This window comes from Hemiscyllium ocellatum, chromosome 37 (assembly GCF_020745735.1).
Source record: "Hemiscyllium ocellatum isolate sHemOce1 chromosome 37, sHemOce1.pat.X.cur, whole genome shotgun sequence".
In the NCBI taxonomy this organism is placed as follows: domain Eukaryota; kingdom Metazoa; phylum Chordata; class Chondrichthyes; order Orectolobiformes; family Hemiscylliidae; genus Hemiscyllium; species Hemiscyllium ocellatum.
Genome location: NC_083437.1, coordinates 24,395,718 through 24,420,794, shown reverse-complemented (window position 1 = coordinate 24,420,794; position 25,077 = coordinate 24,395,718). Strand labels below are relative to the sequence as shown.

General features: G+C 40.6%; 2 protein-coding genes across 3 annotated transcripts in view; one reads left to right on the top strand and one right to left on the bottom strand.

Moving 5' to 3' along the window:
* acap3b (ArfGAP with coiled-coil, ankyrin repeat and PH domains 3b) overlaps positions 1–11,888 on the bottom strand; it is a 302,002-nt gene extending 290,114 nt beyond the window's left edge. The window contains exon 1 of the mRNA XM_060852259.1: positions 11,666–11,888. Within this exon, the coding sequence (XP_060708242.1) occupies positions 11,666–11,754 (89 nt within the window). The 5' untranslated portion in view covers positions 11,755–11,888. The remainder of the gene's footprint in view (positions 1–11,665) is intronic.
* Positions 11,889–14,346: 2,458 nt separating this feature from the next.
* Positions 14,347–25,077, top strand: part of pusl1 (pseudouridine synthase like 1) — a 92,588-nt gene continuing 81,857 nt past the window's right edge. For both annotated transcript variants that reach the window (XM_060852161.1, XM_060852160.1), the window contains exons 1-2: positions 14,347–14,440; positions 16,230–16,287. In XM_060852161.1, the coding sequence (XP_060708144.1) occupies positions 14,385–14,440; positions 16,230–16,287 (114 nt within the window). In that variant the 5' untranslated portion in view covers positions 14,347–14,384. The remainder of the gene's footprint in view (positions 14,441–16,229; positions 16,288–25,077) is intronic.

Here is a 25,077-nt window from a genome sequence, read left to right as displayed (position 1 = left end):
ATCCTTTGTCAAAGCTAATAATGCAGTGGGCAGCTTGCCATCGAAATCCCTGTTTAGTTCAAGAACTTTAAGACATGTTTTGAAGATAGCAGGATCAGTCCAAATGGCAAAGAATGTGAAACTGGAGACAAAAACCGAGAGAGTATTTCTGTTTGAGAAGTGCTAAGCTCAAGGCCATCTTTTTAAAGACAGTCACAAAGAAATCTAAATTGGCAATTCAGAAGAAATCTCTTTACCCAAATAATGCAGAGTGTGGGGAATATGATGGGGCATTGAGTAATTGGGACAATTAGTAGAGATGCATTTACAGGGAAAAGTACATAAAAGGGAAGGAAATAGCAGGGTAAGATGGTATTGAAGGAGGATGACTGGACCCAAAACATTGACTGGTTCTCTCTCCACAGATGCTGCCAGACCTACTGAGTTTCCCCAGCAACTTGTTTTTTGTTTAAGTTGAGGAAGGCTGGGAAGAACTCACATGGCCCGTTAACAGCAGTATGGACTGGTTGGGATGAATGGCCTGTCTCTGTTTGGAACATTCCGTTAGTTCTCTAAAACATTAGATAGAGAACCTTTTTGTCCATTCCTTGTGATTTATTACATTTCTCATCAACAAGATTACACTGTTTTAAGTTAAATATTCCAATCAACAGTAATAACAAGCTAATCCAGTGCAATTCTCCAATTTCCCAATGGGAAGTATCATAGCCCCTACCTCCGCAATTTAATTGGCATGATTGGTCAGGCACTGAAAGGGTTCTCAGCAGTGACATCTATTATGGACTTTATCTTTGAGAACTGGATTTGAGATTGTTGGGTGTTTTTCTGCACTTGTTAATTTGGCTTGATTTTTGACAATGAATATTCCTTAATCTTTTGACTCATAATTTAGATATAAAAATTAATTTGCTGAATTCCTTTTGTGTTTTTTTCTTGGAGGAGAAGGAAATTAAGTTGTAAGGGAGATTGATTGCATGTACTTGGACTAAAACACATAGCTGTTCGTACAAGGCCACCTGGAACAGGCTGAGTGTAACAGTCTCTACAGTCTGCCACTTCCCAGGTGAAATGTATTGTGTCCGAGTGTCTGATGGAATTTGGCTTGCACTGTTCACCACAGAGACAATGAAGGTTTAACCTTGAAGAGTCATGAGACATTCCACCCAGTCTACATACAGGTGGACAATGGCAAGGATCAGCAACCTACAGTGAATGTCCATTTTCCAGTCCGCAGTCAAGAATTCTTCGAAAAGTATTCCACCCAGACCCATTACCCTACATTTCCCCTGACTAATGCACCTAACCTATACATCCCAGAACACTATGGAAATTTAGCATGGTCAATTCACCTAACCTGCACATCTTCAGACCGTGGCAGGAAACTGGGGCAGCCAGAGGAAACCTAAGCAAACACACAAAGAATGTGTAAACTCCATACAAACTCACCCAAGGCTGGAATCAAACCTGGGTTCCTGGCACTGTAAAACAGCAGTGCTAACCACTGAGCCACCCTGCTGCCTGTATAAGCTGGATTTTTAAATGAATCAGAAGTTTTTGATCTAAATTTGATTTAATCCCTCTGCTGATAACCCCAAGAGAAAGCTCTTGAAGACCAGCTATAAGCAGTTGACAGCTAGCTTGCTGGCCTCTGCTGTGGGGGCACTAATCTTGACTTTCATTAAGGATTACTGTTGAGACAGAGCAGAAACAGAGCAACTGGATTATGGAAATCATCACTTAATGAACTGAGGACAGGACAGTGAACAGGAACAGAGGGTTGCATCATCCCAACTATGACACAGGGTATTAAATGTTTCTGCAAAGTAAACACCACGCTGATTGTAGACATCAATGTAACTCTCTTCCATAACCCAAGAAAGGATAAAAGCAATGAAGGGGCATCTTTAATGAAAAAGTGATGACAGATCCAATTATTTGCCAACTGTGGAAAGGCAGTGATGTAGTGCATATGTCACTGGACTTCTAATCCAGGAGCCCAGGCTAATGTTCTAAAGTCATGTGTTTGAACCCCACAATGGCATATGGTGAGATTTGAATATAGTAAAATCTGGTATTAAAAGCTAGTTAAAATGGAACCATGTAACCACTACAATTGCCACAAACAAATTCATCCAATTCTATGTCCTTTAACTAATACCTGATGTCCTTTAAAGGAAGAAATTGCTGTCCTTACCTGGTCTGATCAAATGTAACTCTAGACCCACAGCAATAAAGATGATTCTCAACTATCCTCTGAAAAAATGTAGTAGACAGCCAAGGGTAACTAGGGATGAGCAACAAATACTAGCCTTATCAGCTTCACTCACATCCCAAACAAGAACAAAAGAAACTTCAGCTATATTGAGTACATACTTTCAATGTCATTATATTGCTTCGCTCTAAATTAAGTGATTGGTTCCAGGGACCTCTTCACAATTGCTTACTTTTACACCTAAAGTCAACCCTGCCAGATATGGTTTGACCGATATGGAGTTTTAGTCAAATCTAGTCATGAACATCAGTGATTTTAAAAATCAACATGTAGGATATGGCAGTGACTTTAAAGTTTGTTTGCTGTTGTCATCAATATTTACCTGAAAATCCTCAGCTTTTATACACAAGCGAAGGTCTGAACAAAATGAATATTGCTAACAAAATGTGTAAGAGTTGATGCATTGACACCAGTTTGCTCTGCTGCTCGAATGGCCTATGAGGGCAAAAGGAATCTCCAATCAGGTAGAAAGAGACAAACTCAAGTCTGAAACTGATCAGACTGACACTGCTGATACTCCTGGGGACAGTTCCTGAAACTGCAGCTGTTTTCTGTGTCTTGTGATTAGCTTTATGGTTAGCAACTTTGCTTGATTTTGAGCTTTAAAAAGGAATCAAGATGTATCAGGATGTCCCAGACAGCAGGAGTTTCTTGAAGTCCATTAAGAAGAAAGTGGGAAATTCCATTGGGGGGGGGAAATGGACAAAAAGAAACCCATGAGGTTATTGCTAAGGTTTGCAGCCTCATGTCCTAGAGTGCTCTTCACTCACTGGTAGCACTCTCATTCATGAGTCAGGAGCTTAGGGGTTCTTGCCTTGCTCCATGCTGATGCTTCAGTGCTGATGCAGTACTGCATAACTGGAACTACAGTCTTTTCAATGAGTTATTAAACTAATCAGGCCTCTCAAGAGGACATTTAAAAATCCCACAGTATTGTTTAAAACAGAAGAGTTTAGGAATTTTTCTGGGGTCCTGGTGAAGTATTTATTTCACTACCGTCATCACAAAGAAACTCTGGGTAGTCATGAAATGGAGATGCAGGTGTTGGACTGGGGTGTACAAAGTTAAAAATCACACAACACCAGGTTATTGTCCAACAGGTTTAATTGGAAGCACTAGCTTTTGGAGCACTGCTCCTTCGTCAAGTGGTTGTGTGCAATTGCAGGGAGTCTCTTCAGAGCTATACATCTCCTGATCAGTATTAAATTTTTGATAGATATTTGAAAGGATGTCAGCGTTTTGTAACTGATTTCTTTGTAGAACTGTCGTAGCACATGTTTTTGACAATCTTTCAATAGTTATATGCAAATGATGTTCTCCATTTTGGCCTTGATATCAGAAAATTGCACTCATTACTGTTTGGCTCTATTAACCATTAGATCTTGTGAGAAAAGTTATTTTTAAACTAACAAACTAATTTTGTTTCTGTTTTTATGATCATCTCCATGCGAGTTATTATATATTTGAAATGATCATGACAAAAAGAAGCTTATTATTATTCTGTGATCAATTAGCACGAAGCAATCTTTCAGGTTATTGATTTCAACAAACTTAAGAGACATAGGGGACAATTTGAAAGCCAAGAATGGAATAATGCAGTCACTACGGATGTGGACCATCATTTTGTGACTTACAGTGAGAGCTGCCGTGTTAGATGGTGACTAACACGCCATCCCACCACCAAGATCATTCAAGCTAACTCACACAAACAGCTCACTAAGAGCAGGCAGGTAACGATTTGAAGAATTTCTCCATCCATTGCACACCTCAACATCAGTGTCCTGGGTCACCAGAAACCTGTGCCTACTCAGAAGCTAACAGTAGGAGTCAAAACCTCCTCAGGAGATCCAGCTACAATAAAGTGTTTGTTTTCTTCTTGTCACAGGGTGAGGGCCACAGTGAAAGGACTGGTTCAAACGCAAGGCCAGAGCTTTCTGAAAATCCTCAGCTTTCTGAGGCCTCTCCGTCGTCTCCAACTGCCCCAAGATTAACTCTTAACCCAGAAGGCTGGTTGCCCTGGTTTCCCATTTGTTTCACCAGTGACTTCATAGAATCATAGAATCCCTACAGTGTGAAAGCAGGTCATTGAGCCTATCAAGTCCACACTGACCCACCAAAGAGCATCCCACCCAGACCCACTCCCTCCCATATCTCTGTAACCCTGCATTTCCTTTGGCTAATCCACTTAACGTACTCATTCCTGGACACAATGGGCAATTTAGCATGGTCAATCCACCTAACCTGTATATCTTTAGACTGTGGAAGGAAACCAAAGCACCCAGAGAAAACCCATGGAGACACATGGAGAATGTGCAAACATCACCCATCCCTTCTTGCTTGGGACTTAGTCAAGAGTGGAGAAAGGGGAAAGTACGTTATCAATTCTCTTTCATCCAATTATTTACTATTTCATCACATCTTTTGCCATTTTCAGGAATGGGAAAATGCCAACATGAGATTCCCCCATGGATAGACACTGAATGATACTGGTGTGAATACTGTAAAAAAACCTGTCACCAACCATGATCTCCTAATTGGCAAAATGAATTTTAAAAAAAGATAGTAAATGAACTGTGTTATACATTCATTTGGACTCAATCCCTTGAGTGAAGTCAAAGCAGTGAGGGTGAAGGAAGATATGCCTTGTTAAGGATCTGAATGTACCATAATTAATGTTGCTGCCTGGATCAGAAAACTCGTGATAACTTATTTAAATCTTAACATAATTCCACTTCTCAAGCAAGATCAAAGTTGTATAGGTTTATTCCTTATTGGAATATCTCTGTTATTAGAGCTTGTTATGCCAGGCCCTGAAATAGTGGCATTTCCCTGATTTCACTCACCCTCTGGGTGCTCTGTGAGTGACTGCAGATGTGCCCATACGTGGATTCTGTTTTGACTCCACAAAGTGGTTAAGCACAGGCAACTATCTTGTACAAGTGAGCCTAAGTGAAACATCCCATATTTGAATTGCAATCTTACAACCGCTAAAGGTAAGTCTTAGTATTTGAAACCATATGCTCGTTCTTAAAACAATGCTCTTCAAAATGGAATGGATCTGCAAGTTTGACATTTCCAAAGGGAGTAATAGCCTCGGCATGTTGTTGAGGCAGGTTCATGTGTCAAGGAGGCACAGGAAATCTGGATCATATTCTGGTTTGTGTTTGTTCTCCTTTAAGCTGCGTAAATGGCAGCCAAGGTATCCAAAAACAAAGGGTTGCTTGAAAACACAAAAGTAATCACACCTCATTTCTAACACTTAATTCCATAATAATTATGGATCTGCATTTTGTAAATGAAAGATAATTGAGAATAGACAGGCAGTCAATGGATTGGAGTGGTACATTTGGAGCCATAAGCTGTCAAATGGGGTACTCTCACATCTTAAGAGGTTCATGGGTTAATCCCCATTCTAGGGGCTTCCACAGAAAATCTAGGATGGCTCTTCAGTTCAGATTTGAACGAATGCTGCGCTGCTAGAGGTGCCATTTCTTAAGTTAAAACGTTTAAGCAAAAATCTTGTCTTCCTACTCAGGTGGACAAAATAGATCCCCTGGCACAGTCATTAGACCTGGGCCAATATTTATTTCGTAATTAACATCACAGAGGGTAGATTATCTCCTCATTTAGCACATTGCTATGTGTAGGTGCTTGCTGTCCACTAATTGGCTGCTGCATTTTCTACATACAACAGTGACCACCTTCAAAATTACTTTATTGGCTGTAAATTCTGGGACATATTAAGGTTCTGAAAGGCTCTGTATAAATTCTGTTCTTTATTTGAAACTAAAATATTCTTATGTAGCCTTCTAAACATAATCTTTGATTTTGAGCTATACCAACACAGGGTCTGAAGCTCTGGTAATGGGAACAATTAGAGAATATCATATAAAAAACGTATAACCACAATGAAACATCTCTGTGTGGATACAAATAAATTTAGTGACATTACACACAGTTATTGCAGAATTACAACAGCTCTCTCCTGAAAGCATTTTTTCAACAGACCTTAGAAAGTAAATCTAAAAAGACATCAACTTTCTAATGACAGTTTTTGGTGATATATGCTGTGTTAAAGGTGTGGATCACATCTTGTCAGACAGGGACTTTCAGGAATTTTACCTGTCAGATTTCTCTCAAAGACCACCATATAGAAAGCACTGTAAATGGTACCACAGAATTAGTTTTTCATTAAAGTTTAAAAAAAGAATTTGCAAGACTCAAGCAGACAACAGTGCTCCATTATTACTACCTCTACTTTAGCTTTGCGTTTAACAACCAAGATAAGCAAAGAAGACAAAAATGTTACACTTTACCCAAATTTAAGTACAATTTTGGATAAGATAATTTTTGTTACTGATTATCAGATTAGTTTCTTCACTGTTGCTAAGCTACTTGCATCTTAATGAGAATAGTTTTGGATCTGCTTGGCTGATGCACCTCGACTATATAAATATGTAAATCACTAGCAAACTACTTAAGTGCAAGAAAACTGATCCTATCATTGAAAACACTGTTAATTCTAAAATTCTACACATAGTCATGATAGAAGTGTCAATGTTTTGCTTTGAAGGTAAACTGAAAACTCAAGTTCAAATATTGCTTCTGCTATTTAAATAAATATCATCCCTTGTAGTCAAGAACTTACAGACATTATTCAAGCTCAAATATAGACATGCGATCATACACACACATACACAAAGCATCCTTTCATGCCATATTAGTTAGTCTGCATGGGAAACTTGTCCAAAGAATGAAAACTCATGACAAACACATCAGGCCTAATATTGTGATCCAGCAACACATGACAAAAGTAAGCTCAGTTGCTGATTATAGAAATGTTCTGAACTTTGTGACCATCTTTAATCATTTTAAACTCCCTGACACTTGTTTGTGTCTTTCTGTTTTTTTCCCAGTATTCTTTGAGGGGATGGATTTCCACAGAGTGGATGGAAGTTCCCTGATCTGAAATATGCACAGGACCCATCTAAGACGGCATATCCTTCAGGAAATGAAACACAATGGAGAGGGGGGTTAATAAACTGACATTAATGCGTTAAAATTCATTACTTGTCCCTTCAGGGATTTCCAGCAATGAAAGCTATATGTGATCATGCACACCACTCAAGATTTTAAAAGTAACATGGTCAACATAGCACAGAAACAAGCCTTTTGGCCCAACTGGGCTGTGCTGTGATTGATGTTCCATACAACCATCTTCCCACCTTATTTTGTTTAGCCCGATCAGTAGGAGTTCAATTCCTTTTTTCCAATATGGTGCTTTCCATCTTCCCTTTAAATTCATCTGCACTATCCATCTCAACTATTCCTTGTGTTGGCAAGTTGTGCAATCTTATCATCAGATGTTGAAATTGTCCAGAACTTCAAATTTGGTGCAGTGCTTCCCAAATTTGTACAAATAAGGTTTCACAGGCTTAACCCTGGTTAGATGAGAAATATTTTTCGCAAGCTGTTTAAGTAATAGTCAAAATTACCCAGCATAAGGATAACTTTCATTCTTACAACGTTCCTCATATAAAAAAAGATGTTGCAGAAGGTTTTACATGGTTCCAGGAGGTACACAATGCTGGACTCCCTCAATAGTCCACTAAAATGTTAGCCCAAAATTATATGCCAAGGTCCTGAAGTGCAGCTTGAGTCCCCTGCTAAGCATTTCCAGCAACTTGTTTTTGTTTCTGATTTACAGTGTCCACAGTTTGTGCGGATTTTATTTAATATTTAACTCACTGCCACATCTCTTCTGGGTATGTACACCTTGAAGAAGTTCTGCCCCTCTCTACTATCAGTTCTGACGAAGGGTCACTGGACTCGAAACATTAACTCTGATTTCTCTTCTCAGATGCTGCCAGACCTGCTGGCCTTTTTTAAAAGCAACTTCTATTTTTGTGTTTGAGACCCCTTCCTTTTTATTTTAGGTTCAGTCATAGGATGTTGATGGATCTGGCTAGGTCAGCATTTATTGTCCATCCCTAATTGCATGAGGGCAGTTAAAAGTCAACTATCTTGCTGTGGATCTGGAGACTCACTAGGCCAGACTGAATAAGGATGGCAGATTTCCTTCCGTGAAGGACATTCATGAACTAGATGTTTTTTCCCAACATTGTTGGATCTTTAACTCTAGATTCTTTATTCAATTCAAATTCCACCATCTGCCATGGCAGAATATTAGTTAAGTTTCTGAGTTAACAGTCTAGCAATAATACTACTAGGCCACTGCATCCACACAAGTCAGAGGTGAGAATGCTGTCATTTGGTCAAGGCTAACAAGTAATTGTCACAAAATGAAGGGCCAGCACTGGGTCCTCAGAGCAAAAAAGATGAGCTTGAAACTCAGATGGTTCATGCTCATATGTTCCAAGAACAAACAGAAAAACTGGACCTGTCTATTCTAATTTGATTCCCGGTATCTTCCCTGTATCCTTTTACATTGATTTTCAAATTCTCTTTTCAATTGCATTATAGTCTTTGCTTTAAAGGCTGCTCTGGTTAAAAAAAAATCCATTATCCAATTACCCTTTAAAAAAATGTCCAACTTCCTCAATTAGTTTCCCTAGCAATACTCCTCAATCTACACCTTCTTGTTATCAACTTGCTAGCAAGTGAAAGGGTCAGTTTGAATTTTGAAAATGTCTCCTTCTCTGTTCTTGTGGAAAGACACCAAACGTTTTAACTGTTCTTCATAACTACAACCTCACAATTTGGTATCATGCAAGAAAATCTTCACTTTATCCTTTCTATGATTCTACATATCTTTTTTGTCTTCAGATAGCCTGAATTACATGCAAATTTTCCAAATGTAGCCAAGCAACAATTGTTCAAATTCCAATCTGCGTACAGAACTCAGACTCCCATCTGCTTGCTGACTGTACTTCCACCTTTAAAGGGCTATCCATTGGTCTCCGTGACTCTCTTCATTCTTCCACTGAAGGATTTTACTGCCTTAAAAACTCAACAAATCGGCAACTGCTTGGCTCCAGAAATGTACATCTGCTAAATAAGTAAATAATCTTGCAATCAGGTTTTATTTAATGATTTCACTTCATATTCTCTCTCAAAATGTACTATTCAATTTATACACATTTTATACACCGACGTGCAACTGGTATTCATATGGCCTTTCTGTTGACCTCTTTACACCTCCTGAATCTGCTGCTCACACGTCCATTCATTTAACATCGCTAGTACAGAATTTGATACCATTTTTCTATTTTCAACTCTTCCATACTAACCTCCTGCAATGTTGTAAATGGTGAGCCCAGATCAATTATCAAACTGGAATGATCCAGTGCAGAAAGAGGTCTATTCTGTCTGGGATACACCAGATACAGGAGCAGTTACAGTGGAAGAGATATTTGAACCAGGGCATGCCGACATAATTCCATCCTCAACTTCTAATCATATATTCTGTTCTTATTTTTAAATGAATGGAAAGATTTACACAGCATTTGTTCACATCATATATGAGGATGTTTCTGGTGTGTGGCTCATTTGTGGTGTGTGGGGTCATTTGTGAGCACCATGTTTCTTTATTATTTATTGGGTTGTGGGTGTCACTGACCAGCATTTAATGCCTATTCCAAATCACTCTTGGAGGTGTGCCACTTTTTTGAATGGTAGTAAGAACACCCATAGTTAGGAAGGGGGTTTGAGGACTTTGATTCAGTAATGGTGATATAGTGCCAAGAGAGGATGACATGCAACTGGGAAGGAACTTGTAGGTGTTGTTGTTTTGTATCTGAAGCTCCTGACCTTCTGGATGGCAGAGTGTGCAAGTTTGAAAGGTGTTGTTGAAGGAGCTTTGATGAATTATTGCAGTGCACCTTGTAGGTGGTATACATTGCAGCCACTGTCCATCTGCGTTGATGGTGAAGGGGGTGAATGCTAAAAATGGTGGAGATGGGTCAACAGTCAAACAGGCTGCTTTGTCTTGGATGGCGTCAAGCTTCTGAAGTGTTGCTGGAGCTGCACTCATTCAAGTGGAGAATATTCCATCACATTCCTGACTTGTGCCTAGGGGAGAGGTTTGGGGAGTCAGCATGTAAAAGCCAAGAGTCCACAGAACTGGCAAATGGCCACAGAACCCAATTCCTCCCACTCTGTTTTAACCTTCACAGATTATGCACAGCTCTTAGGAAGGCTCGTCCAATATATGTTGCACATAATGAATGCATCTCAAAGAATGATTGTAATTATTTTTAAAAATCTTGAAACTAAGGAATAACGTTCAAAACTTAAACCAAATACAATAGGCAACACATCATAACGTACAGAACAGGACCGAGCGTCGCAATAGTGTCCATTATTCCACAGCTGCCTTTATCCTCATCTGGCAGTTTTACAGAAACAGAATTCAGGACCGTTTCTCAGCCTCTGTCCTGATCTCGAGGCTACTGCAATTCCTCATCAGGTGTCACATCATTTCTCCGGGAATTAGTTGAAAAATGAGTACAGATCTTATCACAAGGCGGCAAAATCACCGGGAAATACCCGGGAAATGATGTGCGGCTGGGATTTTAATAAAACGAGAAATGGCGCCTCTCCCCTCAATGTAATTACTACACTGACAGAACTGACAGCAGAAATGCTACAAGTCCAGTGACAGGGCAGATCTATTACTTCATTGTATTTATTACAGGCCAGTCATCATAATGAAGGTGTCCTTCGACACCACCAATATCACCATCGCACAAAAAGGGGCGCTGGGGGCTCGCTGATATTCAACATATTAAAGAGATTCATTCCCGCTGAAATTGCAGAGCATTACACACCAGTTTCTGGTAAGAAACTGCACGCTGCGTTTTTGCAAGAAAGGAGACAGTTCAAAATGAGAAGGGGGACATTTCAAAATGAGGCATTGCAAATTTCTTTCTGCGTTCCTGACATCCTATTCTGGTGGGACCCTGTCCCAGGTCAGATTTAGTCCCACCAGACCATGCATCACTATCACTGTCCCCATACTTTGGTAAGAAAACTCCTGTCCCAGAACAATTGCCCAACACTTGTGCACTGCCATCAGTACCTTTCTCCCACCGCTCACAAACTGCATACAATTAATGGACTGAAATATGAAACGGCGACAGGCGTTATTTAAACTCAGCTGCCTCTTAGACCAGGAATGCAATGCAAGCACGGAGAAGCCTCGCGCATTGTGCCTTATATATTTCATACAGTTTCTTTATAATCCTCTTTGCAATCACACACATGATTAAATACTGGGTTTGGCAGACATACACGTTTCAAATGTACCGGCTGGAACATTTGTACTCATCATTTATACACAATAACGCTGTATTCTGGAAGGTAAGCATCCACTCAGAATCAATGAATCTAGAGAGAAACATAATCCCTGTCCAATAATTAAACACTCCTTACCTGAACCGAGGGGAATCTTTCACACACTCTTCAAAATCCACTGTCATTTTGATGGTCTCTTTCTCTCTAGTTTGGCATTCACCCTTCATTTAGTCTGCTCATCGCCTGGTCTGAGAAACCAAACGCGAGGATATGCCTGCGACCGGACTTGATTTAGTCCAAAATGGTAGGAATAGTGTGCAGTGAACCCCGGAGCCAGCGATCCATTCTCCTGCGCTCTCTCTCTTTCTGTATGCTCAGGGACAAGAGGAGCTGCAAGCCCGACGCCCTGCCTCTGGGAGCTGTCAATCAGCTGATGGCCAGGACACGCCCGGCGGCTCTGTGACGGCTATGGGGGCGGCCATCTTTGATAAAGGCGCGGGGGGCATCGTTGGCCGATCAGTGAAAGTGGACGTACGTATATATTTTTTAAAAATATATATATCCTGGACCAAGTTAAAGAGGCGAAATGGAATGAATTGGGAAACATGCAGGATGAAATAATTTGAGACGAAGAATTGGATAATCTACGATGCCCGAAAGATGTGCATGGGTGGACGTCAGTCTGCTTCCGTGTACAAATCCTTCCCAGTTAGTGAGAGGGAGAATTAAAATAAAACCGATTTGAAAGTGTGACCTGGCTTATTATTCAATGTCCCGAAAGTTAAACTGTCCCTCATTTCCACTCTGTTTGCCGGACTGGAGCCACTGCAACTGTCTTTCTCCTTCTATCCTCCTTCTCCATCCCTCCCCAAAGAAGACCAAAATCAGCTATAGATGCATAAATATTAAATGATAGTAAGATGAACAGCAGGGCTATTTTGAGAACAATAACGGATTTACAGAGGGGATCAGGGGCATGAATCTGGTATTAACTGTACAGTTTGCACCTATCTTTACCAAAGAAAAAGACACACAGGCCATGGTGAAAGGTAAGAACAGGCTTTAGAAGGATTTGATATCGATATGGCGATGGTATTGAATAGATTGTCGGAACTTAAAAATTGATAAGATGACAGGACCAAATGAGAGTGAAAATTGTGATGGCAGTATCATCACTTTGTAGTCTTCTTTACACCTAAGGACGGTTCTAAAGGACTGAAAAATTGCAAATGTTACACCCTTGTTCAAATAAGGCCCACGGACCAGTCAATTTAACTTTAGTGATGGGAAAATTCTAGAAACGATAATTCAGGACAAAATTAAGTCTGTGGACAAATTCTGGTTAATTGGGGAATCAGAACTGATTTGTTAAGGGAAAGTAATACATGATTATCTTGCTGGACATTTAGAAGAGGTAACAGAGAGGGGTGACCAAGGCAATACTATTGATGTGTACATGGATTTTCAGAAGGTATTTGATATAGTGTCACACAACAGTCTTGCAAGCAAAGTTAGAGCTCATGAAATTTAAAAATAGATGCAACAAGGATACAAAATTGGCTGAGTGACAGAAACAGAGTATTGATCAATGCATATTTATTGACCCAGAAAAATGTTTACATTGGAGTTGTCCAGGAATTAACATTGGGATCGTTGCTGTTACTGATATATATTAATGGCCTTGACCTTGGTGCACAGGGCACAATTTCAAAATTTGTAGACGTTATGAAACTTGGAAGCTTTGTAAACTCTGAAAAGACTATAGCAAAACTTCAAAAGGATGTAGACAAGTGGTAGATAAAGTTTAATATAGAGAAATGTGAAGTGATTCATCTTGAAAAGAGGAACATGGAGGGATAATATAAGCTAAAGGTACAGCCCTGAAGGGGGCTCATCAGCACATGATGTTTATGTACATAGGTCATCGAGGGTGATATGTTAGATTGTGAGAACAATGAATTGTTCCACTTTATTAATAGGGACAGAGCATAAGCACAAGGAATTTATGTTAAACCTGGATTAAATACTAGTTCAGCCTTAGTGTTCAGTTCTAGATGCTGCTCTTTAAAGAAGATGTGAAGGTACTTAAGTGAGTGTAGAGCAGATTAATGAGAATAGTTCCTGGGATGTGGAACCTTAGTTCCAAAAATGGATTGGAAATGTTGGGAATATTTTCCTTGGATAAGAAAGAAAAGGCAGGAGACTGGATAGAGGTATTAAAATTCATGTGGTTCTTGGCAGAGTAAATGTTTTCATGTGTGAACGATTTGAGACAAGAGGGCACAGATATCAAACAACTGTCAAATCAAGCCATGCGGACACGCAACGAATGGCTTAGAATCTGGAAGCATTGCGGTGGTGACAGGATAAGGAAAAACGTGTAACTGAACAGGACAAAAACAGTCCATTCAGGGAAACAGCGCTGTCACAATGGCCAGAATGATCTCTTTCCGCATTGTAACCTCTGACCTTCGCGCAAACCTACGCCCTATCTCCTGCATTTTTTCTCATTAGCTCAGAGTCCATGACAGCATCAGATCGGCATCACCCTTCGAGAAAGACCCCGAATGTGCTCTATCTCTCTCATTCAGGGACAAATCAGGACTGTGTTAAAATGCGCCTGCCTGGTCTTTCCATTAACCTTCAAGACATCTGGCGTAACAAGGCACAAGGATTAATTATACATTCAGTATGAAATCTTAAATATGTGCTTCAACATTTCAGTGGGACCTGTAGTGCGTCTGTGATTTTGTTTTTTCTGTCAGGCCCTTGTTTGGCTGGGCTTTTGGGTCCTGAAGTCTCCAGTCGCGTTCGGTCGCTGAGGGAAGGACGATTGTTCCCGGGATCGGAGCACCCAATGGCGGCGAAGGCGCGGTATTTAATCTTTTTTCAGTACTGTGGCACTCAGTACAGGTAGGTGCAATCTCCCATTTTCACACGGACACCGTTACACAGTGATTCCTTCTTCCCCAGGTGTAAATGCAGCTCCGGTCACATGGACTGGGAAAGGGCTGTCTCCGATTGATCCCGGCTGCTATCATGACCCCAGTGTTTTTAGTCTCAGGAAAGAACCCATCGATTCCTTGATGGTTTAAGATACAAAAACACACACCTGGAGGAACGCAGCAGGTCTGGAAGCATATCTGCGGGGAGAGAAACAGAATTAAGTTTTGAGTCTGATATGACTTCTTCAAAAGTCAAAAAGTGCAGTGCTGGAAAAGCACAGCCGATCAGGCAGCATCCGAGGGGCAGGAGAGTCAACGTTTCGAGCATGAGCTCCTCTTCAGGACCGGCTATGGTTTTCCAGTGCCACACTTTTTGATTGATCTCCAGCAGCTGCAGTCCTCACTTTCTCCGAGATGACTTCTTCAAAACCCTAATGGTTTGTCCAGTGGCCCCGGTCTGCTATCTCTCTGGTGGACCTCGGCCTTGGTTTCCACTCACACGTGGAAAAGTAGCTAGTTGCGTGAGGTATCAGGGGCTCCTGTCACTGATATTATCACAAGTCAGTGGCTTTAGAACTGGAGAGAAATCAATGCATTTGAACTTTATGATTTGGAGTTCAGTCTATGTTGACAAATGCATTGATTAGACTCAGGCAAACAGGCCAAATGAACATTTCAAGTAATCAACAAATAGTCTTGATAGTAGTTTATTGTGATATAGCACATTAGAGTTAGTAAAATTCCAGAGACTTATCAATCAGCTCAGGAGATCCTGAAATATGCCTTGAAAGATTCTCAATTTGCCCTTTATGTGACAATGCTAGACCAAATGTTGACAGTGAATGAATATTTATCACAAGATGCAAGTATATTTGCAAACAAAGAAATATTCTTAGTTGTGTACATTATTGTTTGTTGTATTCTAGTGTCCAACGATTTTCATTGTCATAAGGTCCTTTAGATAAGTTGGAAAATCCCTTGGCTATATGTCACAAGGGGTGGGTTTTCTTTAAAGTTACTATAAAAGCTGCAATGTGTTTGTTATAATGTAGAATTAGAATTAGCTTTATTGTCATGTACTCAAATGAGTAGAATGAAAAGTTTTTAACGTCACCACTTACAGTACCATCTTGGGTACAAAGGTACCTGTGTACAGCTTCTTCAATTACAAGATTACAGTGTAACGATGTCACCAACACACAGCGCCACGTTAGGTACAGGGTACCTAGGCACAATCCTTAGTTGCAGACTAGAGAAATGAGGAAAAAAAAGTTATGGTATAACCGTAGATCAAAAAAAATGCAAAGTTTAAAAAGACAAACATCACAATCTCTCTCCAAGTGCTGTTCGCAGCATACCAGCACAGTGGGCCTCCATGTGATCTGACCACTGGCTGCAATCACTCTTCTGCACTGGTCCTCTGGTCCGGGCTGCTAGTTGCTGGTGACCGTGCTCCAGGTGTCCAAGGCTGAGTGTCTGAGAAGACAGAAGAGAAGAAGAAAAACATAGAGGGAGGAAAAGAGAGAGAAAAGAATGGGCAGAGCAGATAAGCTGTGGCTGGAATGGCCTACTTCGCTGCCATCTTATAGAAATGATCAAGATGGCAGCAGAATAGGATGCTCAAGCTGGAGCTTGTTTGCTCCACCTGTTCTTTTCTTTCCGAATGTAAGTACAACTTAGCACTTTATTGAACCATGTAAAGTGACCTCTAATATAAACACACTGTTTATACAGACACTATATTTCATTCTTTACAGTGGAGTAATGAAATCGCCTTCAGATCAACCAATTCTTGGAGTTCAGAATTATTTGGAGGTATGTGACTCTGTAAAGTTATGACCATAAAAAGCCTTTCTGCACTAAATTAAGGATGCTTTGCATTAACCTGTCTCCAATAATAAATGAATGGTGAAGATATAAAATATATAGAGAAGGTTGCAACTTAATTGAGATTGCAGAGTGTTGTGTACCCTATTTAGGCTGCCTCCCTGATTTCAAAAAGGCTTTCAAATGAGCCTTTTTCTGGTGTTGGGTATCAATAGTAAAGAGATATTGCTTTAGACTTATTGCTTAACAAAGAGTTTAATGTTAAGAGAACTATACAGAGGGTTGTTGAAGCATTTAATTCTTTGTCGAGAATATAAGGACATCAGAAGGAGGAGGTTATTCAGTCTCTCAAGTCTACCCCATCATTCAATAAGATCGTGGCTGATCTGCCTCATCCCGTCTTTCATGTTGGCTTCTCATAGCCATCAACTCCTTGATATTTCAAAAATCTGTTTGCCTCATCTTTGAATGCTTTCAGTCATCTACCTTACACAACTACATGGGGTAGAATTCAAAACACTCACTACACTCTTGGAGAAGACATTCCTTTTCATCTCCATTTTAAATTTTATTATGTAGCTGTCCCCTAGTTCAAGATTTCCCCGGGTCTTGTATGCTTCAATATGATCCCCCTTTATTCTTCTAAACTCTAATGAATAAAACCAAACCTAACCTGTTTAATTTTGAAAATTTTGACCAATGCTTGCAATATCTTTGTTGCACATTCATTTAAAATTCCTGTGTGCAGTCCATCAGAGCCTGGTGACTTGTCTGGCATGAGAGCCATTAGTTTATCAAATACTTTGTCCCTTGTGATAGAGACTGTTCCAAGATTTTTCTTTCCAGTAGCACCTTGCTTATCTGTTATCTTTGGGATGTTTATAGTGTCCTGTACTGTGAAATGGATGCAAAATATTGGGTAAAGTTATCTGTCATTTCCCTGTTTCCTTTGTTAATTCCCCACATTACATCCTCCAAGAGTCCCTCACTTTATCTACTCTCTTATATAACCTTGCAATCTCTTACTGTTTGTTTCTATATTTCTTGACAACTACTTTCATTATCTGTTTTCTCCTTCTTTATTCGGTGTTTATTAATCAGTTACTGGTTCCAAAAAAAAAATCCCAATCCTCTGGCCTAATTTTCACTTCACTTTAAGCCTTAGTTTTTGTTTGGAAACTGCCCTTGACTGCCTTAGTTAAGTACGATTGATTCATTCTTTTCATTGAATCCTTTTGATCAGAATACAATTTTGTTAAACCCCATGATGTATCAACTTAAATATTTGCTTCTGCTGATCCATTGACCTTTCCTCAGAATTTTATCCCCCAGCCTGTGACTCTTTAAACATACCTCTATTGTGGCCCTTATTTAAGTTTCGCACACTGGCTTTACACTTGCATTGCTCCCTATCAAAGTAAAATTGAATTTCTGCCATGCTGTGATTGCACTTCTCTGGCCAGACCTTAGCTTTGAGATATCTTATTGATTCTACCTTATGACACATTACTCAAATTAGAATAGTCTGTTCCAAGACAGACTGTGCACCATACTGCTCTGAGAAGCCATCCCTACTGCAAAAAATAATATCCAAGAGAATGTTACATCGAAGACCATAATGTTGATGAATAGTCACAGAATCATAGAATGATTGCAGGACAGAAGGACGCCATTCAGGTTTGACTATCCAAAGGCATTTACCTTTTCAGATAATAATCCCTGCCCTCTGAAATGCCCTAATTGAACCTATCTCTATCGCACTCTCAAACATTGCATTCCAGATCCCAGATCCTGGCTGAAAATTATTCTCCATATTGATGTATCAAGGTGGTGAGAGAGTATGGCTGGGAGTGTATGTTTGATTGCCTTGATAAAGATAAAATGTATATATTAAAGATAAACCTTGGATGGGCCAAGTGATGAAACTACTTAAACTCTCCTGAAGAAGTTGGAAGCTATGGGAGTAAGTTGTCAAATCCAGGGAAAGTACTCAAGGTCTAAGGTACAGAAAGTCAATGAGCCAATCTGTTTTGGAAGAGGAATGAGGACAGGCTGTCAAATACTCTCAGCAGTTAACAAATGCTCGCTTCTGGTCTAATGAATACTTTTGAGTTTCTCTGAAATGCCACAACTGATGTTGAAGCTGCCACACCCTTCTAGGTGTTAAATGGAGGAAATAGGGGTCTCACCGACTATCTGAAGACATGTCGGGAAGTCTGGTACATCAAGGACCAGAGGTGGCCTAGCGGTATTATTGGTAGACTATTAATAATCCAGAAGCGCAGCTAATGTTTTTGAGACCAGAATTTGCATCTGCTGTGGCAGATGGTGGATTTTGCATTCAATGTAAAATATCAGGAATTCAGGATCTACTGATGATCATGAAACCAATGTCGATTGTTGAAAAAACTCATCAGGCTCACAAATGTCCTTCAGGGAGAGAAATCTGCCATCCTCACCCATTTGTGACTCAGTTGTATCAGTTGCTACAAACTCTCAAAAGGAAATGAAACCAGCTGGACCATCTAGCATCAACCCAGGCGTCGGAAAAGGCAATGACAGTGACAGCCTTGTCGATGCTGCAAAGTCTTCTTTATGACCATTTGGGGACTAGTAGCAAAATTGGGAGAGTTCAAAGACTAATCAAGCAACAGCCTGACAAAGACATAATCGTGGAATCATACCTTACAGACAATGATCCAGACGCCACCATCACCATCCCTGGACATGTCTTGTACCACCAGCAGGACAGACCCAGCAGAGGTGCTGTCATAGTGGTATGCAATCAGAAGGGAGTTGCCCTAGGAGTCCTCAACATTGACTCCAGACCCCATGAAATCTCATGACATCAGGTTAAATATGGGCAAGCTGATTACCATGTACAGCCCTCCCTCAGGTGCTGAATCAGTATTCCTCTGTGTTGAACAGAGGACAGCAAGAGTGCAAATGTACTCTGGCAGGGGAATTTCAGTGTTGACCACTAAAACCAGCTTGACGGCAGTACGACTGATCAAGCTAGTCGGATCCTAAAGGACATAACTGCTAGACTGGACCTGCATTGGTTAGAGAACCAACAAGAGGGAAAAACATGCTTGAGCTCATCCTTATCAATCTGCCTGCTGCACATGCATCTGTCCATGACAGTATCAGTAAGAGTGACCACCGCCCAGTTTTCATGGAGTAGAAGCCCCACCTTCACACTGAGAACACCACCAGTCGTATTGTGTGGCATTATCATTGTGCTAAATAGGATAGACTTCAAAAAGAACTAGCAACTCAAGACTGGACGTTCATGAGGTGCTGTGGGTCACTAACAGCAGCAGAATCTTATTCCAACGCAACCTGCAACCTCCTGGCCTGGCATATTACCATCAAATCAGGGGATCAAGCCTGGGTTTTTGGTCAGTGCAGGAGGTGCAGCGCAAGGCATACCTAAAAATGAGATGTCAATCTGATGCAGCTACCAAACAGGACTTCTCCCTGCGCTTTCTCCTACTTGCATGCAGAATAGCATAAGCAGCAAGTGATAGAGCTGAGCGATCCCACAACCTGTGGATCAGATCTAAGCTCTACAGTCCTGCCAAAGCCAGTCATGAATGGTTTCATAGAATAGAAGTTTCACAGAATGAGGTGAGTAATAGCAACAAGGGAGTCAGTAGCAAGGGCAGGGAGTAGCCCTTGGTAACAAGGTACTGAGTGCCTTTGAACAAGGGCTCACCAAAATGAATCCCCCCCTTTATATAGGGAGATTAACACTGTGCACGACACTTCAGATGTGGCCTCACTAGGGCTCTGTCTAAGTAAAGCATAAGTTCTCTATTTTTTTTATATTTGGTACCCTTTGCAATAAACAATAACATTCTATTGGTTTTCCTAATATGTATGCTGTAATTCCTGTATACCAACATTTTTATGGCCCATGCTGTAAAATATCCAGATCCCTCTGCATCTCAGTTTAGCAGTCTCTCACCATCTAGATGAGTATGTTTTGTATTCTTGCTAACAAAATGGACAATTTTGTATTTTCCCATATAATGTTCAATTTGCCAGATCTTTACACACTCACGTATTTTGTCATTATCCCTTTGTCATCCCTTTATCTACTCTTCAACATTATTTATCTACCTGTGTCACCAGCAAATTTAGCAACTAAGCCTTTGGTCCCCTCATCGCAATCATTTGCACCAATTGAAAAATGTTGAGGCCCCAGCACTGATCCATGTGGCACAACACTTGTTACATCTTGCCAACCAGAAAATATCCAATATATGTCTAGGCTGTGCTTCGATCTATCCATTCCAATATATTACACTACACCATGACCTTTATCTTCTGCAATAACTTTTGATGTGGCACTTCATCAAATGCCTTGTGGAAATCTAAGTGCAACACATCTACTTGTCTCCCTTTTTCCACAGAACGTTACTTCTTCACATTTAAACATTACTTCCCTTTCACAAAACCATGTTGGTTCTGCCTGATTTGAAGTGTGAGCTGTAGCATCTTTAATAATACCTTATAAAGCTTTTCCCAGATAGATGTCGAACTAACTGGCCTTTTATTTCATGCTTTCTGTCTCCATCCCTTTTGATTAAAGAAGCAAAATTTGCTATATCCCAATCCAGTGGAAGCTTCCCAGAATTTAGGGAATTTTGCAAAGATAATACCATTGCAATGCATTTATTTTCCTGAATCCCTAAACCACCAATACACATTTAATGACTTCAGCCATTGATGTGCTGGTTGGCAATGAATGACCTGTGTGTCTGTTCAAGTGACTGGAATAAAAGAAATGAATGGGAATATTTAGTCGTGTTACCAAATTGGATTTTCTTTAATTAAAAACTAAACGAAATGCAGTTGCTATAAATCAGAAACAAAAACAAAAGTTGCTGGAAAAGTTCAGTGAGTCTGGCAGCACCTGTGGAGAGAAATCAGAGTTAACATTTTGGGTCCGGTGGCTCATCCTCAGGACAGATGGTAGCTGGGAACTGTTGGTTTATGTGCAGAAGCTGCAGTTGGGTAAGCGGGTAAGGAGTAAATGAGAGGTGGGTATAGAAGCCAAAGAAAGAGGAACAGCTGGACAGACAAAGGAATGGATAGCGATCTGGCTAGGAGAGTGAATAGCTGTTAATGGAGTCTATTAGTTGCTAATAAGAAGTTGTGTTTAATGGCAAACTATATGATAATAAGTCAGGCAGCATCCGAGGAGCAGGAGAATTGATGTTTTGGGCAAAAGCTAAAGGGCTTTTGCCCAAAACATCAATTCTCCTGCTCCTCGGATGCTGCCTGACCTGCTGTGCTTTTCCAGCACCACATTTGACTCTGACCCCAGCATCTGCGGTCCTCACCTTCGCCTATGTGATAACAAGTACTAGGTGTGAGAGCTTGGGGATTAGGACATCAGGCCTTAAAATTATTGAACTTGATATTGAGTCTGGAGGGTCTCCAAGCAGAAAGTGAGGTGTTGTTCTTTCAGTTTGCACTGAGCTTCACTCCTGCAGCAAGCCTGAGACAGAGGTGTCGGCCAGGGAACAGGGTGCTGTGGTAAAATGGCAGGCAACTGTAAGCTCAGGGTAATTTTTTTAAGACAGAATCTAGGCGTTTTGGGAACTGGTCACCCAGTCTACACTTAATTTCCCCAGTGTAGAGGAGACTACATTGTGAGCGGTGAATGCAGTAGACCAGATTGTGCGGAGTGCAGGTAAAGTGCTGCTTCACCAGGATGTATGGTTGGGACCTTGGATACTGAGAAGGGAGGAGGTATATGGGCAATTGTTACACTTCTGGTGATTGAAGGGGAAGGTGCCATGGGGGTGGTGGGATTGAAGGAAGAATGGACCAGGATGTCACAGAGGGAATGGTCCCTGCAAAAGGCAGACAAGGGAGGAGAAGGGAATATGCCTGTATTTTCTTTACATTTGGGTGAACCCTTAGTTGCATGTTAGAAATTTTAATTGGGGAGAAATGGTAGAATACAGGCGATATGAATTTATGTTGTAATAACATTAACAAAAGATCTTGACAAAACATGACAGAAGTGTAGTAAGAAAAAAACTGCAGTCATGTAAGATTTTAATTTTTAAAATACCAGATATAATGAAAGTTAGTGTAAGCAAAATATAAAGGAATGTTTGAAACAGATTAACATGTTTTTTGAGTGGAAAACTTGATGTAGCCAATATAAACTAAACTAAAGTTCTTTGATCATCTGCCCCTCTCTTCTCATGCACAGTAGTATGAGGCAGACATAGCTAATACTTACATCTGTTTCCTTAGTTCGGTTTTCCTGGGACAGCTTTCTGGTTTCTTGCCCTAAGCTGTAGCTTGAGGAGTATCACTCTTCCTGGCTCACTCTCTTACTCTTACCGCCCTCCGTAGGTGTTTAAAGGGTTTTCACCTTAACAATCATGACCATGTTATAGATGCACCTTCTATGGTCAACAAGACCAGACTCCAAGACGTAGCTGCTGGTTCAAAGGCAGGGGCTCATCCACTGACGCAAGGCTTAAACATTCAAAAACGTAGGATTTTGAAGGCAGCGGGCAAATTGATTCAGGATACTTAGCTTTATTAAAACTTTATGATTTGGACTGCACTGTCCGAAAGGGTGGTGGATACAGATTCAGTAGTACAATAAACTTTCAAAGGGCAATTAGTTATATGCAAGGAAAGGAAAACATTTGCAGAGCTCTGGTGAGAGAGCAGTGGGAGTAATTAGGTGGAAATTTCAGAGAGCCAACTGACAGAATGGCCCAATGGCTGCCTTCTGTGCTTAAGATTTTGTGATTCGATGAACAGATAGCCTGGAGGCCGTTTCAAGCTTGTAACCCATTTAATAGTTTCTATGTCTAGGAATGCAGGGTTGGAGTGCTTCACAGCAGAAGTTACACAGCTCTGGTCTGACTCTGCCAGGATGTTCTTGGCATTTCAATATTCAATGAATCTTTAACAGTCCGTGTTTGAGTTACATGTATAGAACAGCTGCCAACCCTTGCACTGATGCTGGAAAGTTGGAGTAGAACTTTATGGTTTTATTTTGTTGTCAGCAATGTAGTCTGTCTGTGGGATGGATGAGAGAGTTGGATTAAATGTAATGATTACTGAGAGAGGCTTATGCAAGCTTTCATTTTTCGCGAGTTGAATTGGCTTACATTGTACAGAAACTGTAGCATGAGTGGCTGCAACCCTGTTGTGGTTATACGGCCACATTTAACCTTGCTAAGTACAGACAACTGATTCCAGAAATACTGACGCCATTGACAAAGTACATTTTTTTTTATTAAAGTAAGATTTCATTATTTCATTTGGGTTCAGGGTTCATTCAGTAGTCCCCTTGGCAACTCATAGGAACAGGAGTAGGCCCTTCAGCTCAACAAACCTTTTGTGTCAATGAAATTATGGCTGATCAAACACTTCAATACCTTTTACCCACACTATCTCATAACCTTTTTACACCACTGCAAATAGAAACCTGTCATCCTCTAAATTTCCCCTGCAAATATCCCTTCAAGTATTTTTCAGATATCAATGAGCTCACCTCTTATTCTTCAAATACTTCAAAGAATACAAGCCCACTTTGCCCAATCTCCCTTCACGGATTAGTTCTGCCATCTCTGGTGACCCTTTGCTGCACTCCCTCTACAATAATAATATCTTTCCTGAGGTAAGGAGACCAGAACTGCAAACAATACACCAGATATGGTCCAACCAATAGGTAAATGTACACCTGGTGTGATCCTGCTTATTGATCTGTGACCGTTTCCAATTCTAATCTTAACCTGGGTTTTCGCCATCTCCTGTCAATGTCCATTTACCATTAATTTGCTTTCTGTCCCCTTACACACACTCCTCCAACATTGCAGCATCATCCAACCCACATTTTAAAATCTGCAAGTTGGATCAAGTCATGAGCCACTCCAGTGAAGGAAATAACTGAATCCTATACACTGAGGAACTAGGGAAGGTGGTGGAGATATATTTAACTTTGGACTCAGCAGTGAGAAAGTGTCTCAACTCTGAGATTTTTTGTAATGGAGATGCATTAGTACCAGACTCTGGGATTGTAGGCTTGGGATTGTTTGTCACAACTGGTGGGAATTGCAAATCCATTACAACAACATTCCTGTGGTCTTTGCATTAAAGTATCAGCTCTCGGGAGTTTGGCAAATGAATGCTGCATAGTGTCTGGCTGTGATTTTCTGTATGGAGTCGTCTTCCACCAAGAGAGTAGAATGGCCGATTGTTCTGATATGGCCAATTTCAACTGTGAAATTAATGCTCCGTAGCTTGGGAGGGGAAAAATAACTTAGCATATTCACACCTGCTTCTTGCTAATCGAGACCATTAGAAAGTGCACCAGCATGGACTTCAGACGAGAACATAAATGGGCACTGTTGCAATGCGTCCTTTAGTGGGAAAGCAAGCTGCCTTATGAAAGATGGTGACTTGGACAATGGACTGGAGAACTGCTGGAGACTATGTCCCATCAAAAACAAGGGGATGAAAACTGGCCAAAAAAAACTCACCTGAATTGACTTATATTTATGGAATCTGTGTGTGGTAACATCAACCACAGATCACAAATTTCTATTAAAACCAGCCTTTGCTGATGGAGAATAATCATTGGCCCAGGAAGTTTGCACCTTGCCCTGTGTGCTTTTCTTCCATCTGCCCTGTGTGACTGTGTGTGTGAGTTTTGTACACCAGACGGACAGACCTGGACCTGTCACAGATTATCATTGTGGAATTTGAATGCATATTTTATTGTGGTTTTCT